Genomic DNA, 6079 nt, shown 5'->3' on the forward strand with positions numbered 1-6079 from the left:
ATGCAGTACGCACTCACTTTTGTAAGTTATCCTTTTCGTACCTCGTTCGTACTTCGTTCACTATTCACACACTACGTTCTAGGTTGTCTTCGCTGTTTCTCTATCTGGAAGCCTCCAGGATGAGCTTCCCATGTGCAATGATGAGAAATACGGGCTCAACGACAACACGAGAGACCAACTGTACAATGGTATCAAGCCTTTGATGAAATCTGGTCAGTTGGTGAGTTCTCGGAAACATTGTCCAGATAGGTCCATTGTGATAATCAGCTTCCTCGGATTTGACCGTTTCTTTCGCGGGTTTTTTTTCGAAGTAGTGGGTGTGACCTATTCGGTTTATTCTGTATGGCGGTAAAATGTAGCCTCTTCTTTTAAGGCATACAAATGCGAACTCGAAGTAGCCTCAGGAATGATCTTGGAGGATCCCAACAAAGACTTCCAGTTCACAGAAGCTACCAAAACGTATCCTCTCATCTTTGAAGTGTAATAAGTTTTCATTCTTTCTCAATTTTGTTGATTTTCATCGTTTCCATTTTGAATTCTAGTGAAGCGAAAGACGGAGACACTCCTTCTAGCGTGAACAAAGCTGCTCTCAAATTCTGGGAAAAATACATTCCTCATGTGAGAAACATCTTGCATTCTCGGATATTTTTTTGGCAATTTTTAACTCTCGACATAGCTAGTATAGTTCCATTGCTCTGCCTATAGTCTCACTGATCTTTGTTTCAGCTGGGCACTTCAAGAAAGGCAGTCGGATGCGGCTACCTGCTCCAGTGGGGATACCACAAATTCATATGCCTCTTTGACGACAAGGAGTGAACTTCACATTGGGCAAACAATAAAGCTTTTGTAAATCTCAGATCAATAAGATAGCGTGTATTATCAAAGTTTCACAAGCACTGAATCGGTTTCATTTTTGAAGATTTGCGGGCCAATATCTAATAGGAAAATCTCTTCTAACATTTATGCTCAAAACAGAGCAGACCAAGCAGAAGAAGATGAAAGGATTTTTCCGATATCTTGTTGTCACTTGTAGAAAAGTTAGGGAAAACCAAGAGATGTGGTATCCCTCAAAAACTCAGTGCAATTAAAGGCATCACTCCACGAATCTGAGGTGGTACGGATTTCAGGTGGAGTATTCTTATAGGGGATAGTAGATTATGGAGAGGAGGGTGATTCCGTCCATTTCTTCCTAATCGCCGTAAAAAACGGCCGGGAAGAAACGGCTTCCGGCGTACTGGCGCACTATTTTCTACAGGGAGTTCGACTGGAGCGCGCCAGTCTTGTGCGGCGCCACATCTTCCGATCCGTTTTCTACTGCAATTAGGAGGAAATGGACGGAATCACCCCTCTCTCCATAATTTACCATCCCGTATACGAATACTCCACCTGAAATCTGCACCACCTCAGATTCGTGGAGTGATGCCTTTAAGCGAGCAGTTGCACCATTACCTTTGGACGGCCTGATAAGTACGCGAACTCGCCTACATACTCGAGTGCAAATCTAGTGGTTTCGTAAAATTCGGTTAAGTGAATCAGCTAGAGTTATTCACTTCGCAAGCAACTAAATGAATAATTCGGCGAAACGGAGACGCATAGCGGAAAGTAGGTCCCTCTACAGTAATCTATCTTCCTCCCCTCTTTTCATACACAGTTGGTCCAGTAATGTATGGTTGTCGACTTACACATTTTAGGCGTGACAAAAAGTGGCGTGAATGAGTTGCAAATAATCTTTTATCTTTCGTGTGTGCTTTCCTGAGCGAATGGCAAGCAACAATCAGTAGTTGCAGCGGATCGACGACGGTTGCGAGGTGTTTTGGATTTCCCATCCTACACACCGTAACTCGCCTGAAAGTCCGCAGCAGTCCGCATCTCAGGGCTCAACTTTTTACGGGGCCAAGTAACGCAAAAAATGAGAGCGGGAATCACTCAGGGTGCTGATTATTCCATCACCAACTACAAACGGAATCTCCTCAAGCTTCACTATTAGTGTCTTTGACTCGATATTGCCTTAATGGCATCACCTCACGAATCTGAGGTGGTACGGATTTCAGGTGGAGTATTCTTAAACGGGATAGTAGATAATGGAGAGAAGGTGATTCCGCCCATTTCCTTCTACCGTAAAAAACCGTTCTTGCCGTAAAAAAACAGTCCGGGAGATGCGGCGCGTGCACAAGGCTGGTGCGCTCCAATCGAACTCGTTGTAGAAAATAGAGCACCGGAATGCTCGAAGCCGTATCTTCCGATCCGTTTTCTACTGCAATTAGGAGAAAATGGACGGAATCACCCCTCTCTCCATAATTTACCATCCCGTATACGAAAACTCCACCTGAAATCCGTACCACCTCATGGTGATTCGATTCCAGATTCGTGGGCTGATGCCTTTAAGGTCAGATATTCCTATATGGGCGATTGTATAAAGATGTTGTAGAGACTTCGGTGATGTATTGGGTATTTAAAGATAGAAAGGTCTTTGGTGGCAATAGGTGTTTGCGTAGGTTTCAAATTTATGTAACAAACACACTCCAAGACATCCTTGGGTAATCAAAGCACATTTCTTAATTCTAAAACGAATGGGAACAATTAAGTGGATGCCTTAAATATTCCATCAATAAACATAAGCCATATTGTCATCAACAATTAAGCAATTTGTAATTGTGTAATTTATTTTATTTTATTTTTATTTGCTAATTTTCCTGTTACTTACAAACTAATTTTTGACATTTGCTCACAATTGGCGAATCGTTAGTAGTCCAGACTACATCTGTTCAAATTTTGGCATATCTCCGCGCTAGTATAAATTTCTGCTGCAAAGTAAAAAAAAAGACATCCCACCAAAAACTTGTTCTTTTTTTCCTTCAATTTAGACCTTTTCAGTTACGGATTTTATAAGAGAGTTTTGAAGAACCAACATACCTTCTCACTGCGAGTAAAAATGTTATATACTTCTGGAAGATGTCTGGAAACATTCATGAATTCTTGCGTGGGTTAAGGGCGAAAATTCTTATCATCTCCGTAATTGATTCATTTCCTTACTCAAGCTTCCAGCACACTTTTAATGTGAAGATTTCCATATCAGCGTAGTAATTCGGATTTCAAAAACTTTGTTCAGATTTCCTTGATGTGCCATTATTTTTGGTACTGTGAAAAAAAAAAACTTGAAAAATGAAATCTAAAACGCGACGTTTTTGTTTTAGAGCAAATTTTGTTATTGTGCAGCAGAAAAGAAACCTTTTTTCAAACTTTGCCTGTGTTCGCAGCTTTTCTACACTTTTCTGTAGAATTTCATGCGAACTCCCTTTGCCTCCATCTCCTAAAACTTATATTTCTGTTTTATTTATTTCAGTAACGGCAAACTTCCAGCATGTATGCACTGGCTTTTGTAAGCTATTTTCTTTCTTGCAATTCGTCTTGCGGTTCCCGGTTCACAATAAAGCTTCCAGGTTGTGCTGAGTGTTTGGTTTGTGGAAAGCCTCCAGAAGCTTCCTGAATGCCCCGATATGGGAAACTTGACTCTGAGCAGTACCATAAGGGATCAGCTGTTTAATGGGATCCGGAAGAGGACTTCTATTCCTTATGTGAGTTGTCCCGTTCGCTTGGATCTATTGGCTTGGAGGTTAAATTAAACCGTGACTTCCACTCATCCACAAAATCACACTGAAGCCTATCACATCTGTAACAGAATCGATTCTCATTAACACAAAAATACTCTGGTATCTTATTGTTTGAGCATACAACTTTTGGGAAAAATTCGGGAAAAAAATACGGCATACGAAATAAAAAAAAACTGAAAGGCATTGATCGATTTTCGATGAAAATTGGCCCAATAAAGCAGTGGATCTTCTCTACTTCTACCTGCACATATTTATAATCGATTCGAAAATGTGCTAGTTCGACTTGTGATGAGCCTTTACGTGTTGAAATCGTAAGATGTTCCTCGAATTCTTACTGATCATTTGAAATTTTAATCCAAAAAAAGAGAAAGTAATCTAAGTTATTGTACTTTAAAGATGAGCAATTTCAATCACATGTTTCGTATGTTGTTTGAAAATTCACGAAAAAAAAAGAGTAGAAAATTTGAATTCTGGATTCAAATATTAAAACACTTTTACTTCTTATTTTTATTTTATACAAGAACATAATTATTACCTTATAGCAATACAATTGCGAGTTAGAAGTGGCAGGAATAATTATCTTGGAAGATCCTGAAAAGGGTTTCGATTTTCTACATTCTTCAACGGCATATCCTCTCATCTTCAACGTGTAACGAGTTTTTAGATCTTTTCCTCTTTTCATGGCTTCGAATAGCTTTGCATTATTCGAGATTTGTATTTAGCACAGGAAGAGCTGACAATGTCAAGAAAGCAAGCAGACAAGCTTTACAATTCTGGGAACGCTATTTCCCTCTGGTGAGAATAGAGCTACGGTCTTAGGACTTTTGGATTCAGGAATCAATAAAATGAAAAGGAACGAATTTTTGCAATTGTTTTAATATTTTCTGTTTTACTCATATTTTCACAAATTATTATTTCAGCTGGATCCCTCCAAAAAATTTGTCGGTTGCGGTTACGTCTACGAGGAGGATTATCACAAATATATGTGTCTTTTCGATGAAAGTTAAGGATTTAGCTAAAGAGATAAATAAAGTTTTTCTTTGGTAGTGTTTCACTAAGTGCATAACACAGATATGTCTTCATGTTCACTAACATATCACATGTTTATATTATCAAAACTTTCCATTTCCATGAAAAAGCTCCATTTGATAGCTGTTGAAATTCACAGATGAGGATCGAGGAAACCAGTTTTACAAATCTGCTACAGCAGTTTTTTTTTCCAACTGGAGGCAGCGATATAATTATAGGATCTGCACAGAGTATGTTCGTCCTTCCCAAAGAACAACTTTTTTCAACTTTTAAATCGTCTTTTCCTAAAAGACTATTCTTAACATCCTCATAATGAATGCTGATGTTTAAAAAAGCAGCCATGCTAGATCCTCTTGGCGATAGCTTCAATCTTTATTCACGGGAATTTCTCGGCTTTCTGAGCTTTCTCGGGCGGTGGAGACGGAAACGATCCACGTCTCGTCACTCTACAGACAGCGTTCACAGGGACAGGATCAGAGCACAAGTGTACATAGATAGATAGGTTATCCTTACCATGAGCGCCGAAATTTTGTTACTGAGACGAGCGTGTCGTATGCCACAATTGTGAAACTCAGAGTTTTTCGGAGGGTCACCAACTCGTGGAGAAAATACTAGACTTCAAGGAAAACTTCAATTATGAAAGAACTGGTCAAGGTCAGATGCGACGTTTCTCTACCGAAAAAAGACTATAAAACGAATGAAAATCAGCTTACAGCTCCAGTCAGGTTCACGAAAACAAAATACGAAGTGTCTACGCTACAAAGTCGTAGCCTTACAAAGTTCTGCGAATGGAGCCAGGCAGTGATCCGAGTTTTTATCTTCCGAGACATGTTTTGTGCCAGTTATCAGCCCCGTAGAAATGGAACGTTTTTTTTGGTACTACGTCATTTTTGAACCTTCAATCGTGCAGTCGCTGCAGAACTTTTTATCGAACGACAGCTACACCCAACCCAGGATCTTTCATATGGTACGGACAACTGTGAATGCATTGGTTCGAAACTGCTCTTGTGTAAACCAAGGCCCTACATCACTTCGGGTTCAATGACCTGGTAGCAGAGGTGCTAAAAATTATTGAACTCGGAGGGATGAAATTCTTAGTACGTGTTAAAAGTGAGTTCTTTCTTTCTGAAGCGTTCCTAAGGATCAAACGACGGCTGTGACGGGAACACAATGGATCTGAATGGTGAAAATGTACTCCTTCTCGCACTCATCGCACACAACACATCTCGCACGTCGTATATGTGTGGTTCTGAGAACATTCGAAAGAATAGATGATACTTAGTCCGTACGCTTTAGAAGTAGTACTTGAATTGGATCAATCGATTCTGGAACACATTTAGAGTATGCTGAAGGATAACTCTGCAACAGTGAGCAAACTCGTCCTCATGGGGTAGAATAGTCAACTTTATGACTTACTTGACTTGATCGGCGGGCTGATT

At 39.9% G+C, this 6079-nt stretch overlaps 1 protein-coding gene across 2 annotated transcripts; it reads left to right on the top strand.

Moving 5' to 3' along the window:
- Window positions 1-816, top strand: RB195_013414 (uncharacterized protein; the record flags this gene model as incomplete). Of its 2 annotated transcripts, XM_064203211.1 has the most annotated exons (5): window positions 1-21; window positions 83-220; window positions 374-480; window positions 543-618; window positions 727-816. In XM_064203211.1, the coding sequence occupies 5 exons, from the start codon at window positions 1-3 to the stop codon at window positions 814-816; spliced, it is 432 nt and encodes a 143-aa protein (XP_064059092.1). The 2 variants fall into 2 exon arrangements, with proteins under 2 accessions (XP_064059092.1, XP_013296637.2); XM_013441183.2 differs by lacking the exon at window positions 1-21 and having other exon boundaries at window positions 203-220.
- Window positions 817-6079: the final 5263 nt, after the last annotated feature.

This window comes from Necator americanus, chromosome V (genome assembly GCF_031761385.1).
Source record: "Necator americanus strain Aroian chromosome V, whole genome shotgun sequence".
In the NCBI taxonomy this organism is placed as follows: domain Eukaryota; kingdom Metazoa; phylum Nematoda; class Chromadorea; order Rhabditida; family Ancylostomatidae; genus Necator; species Necator americanus.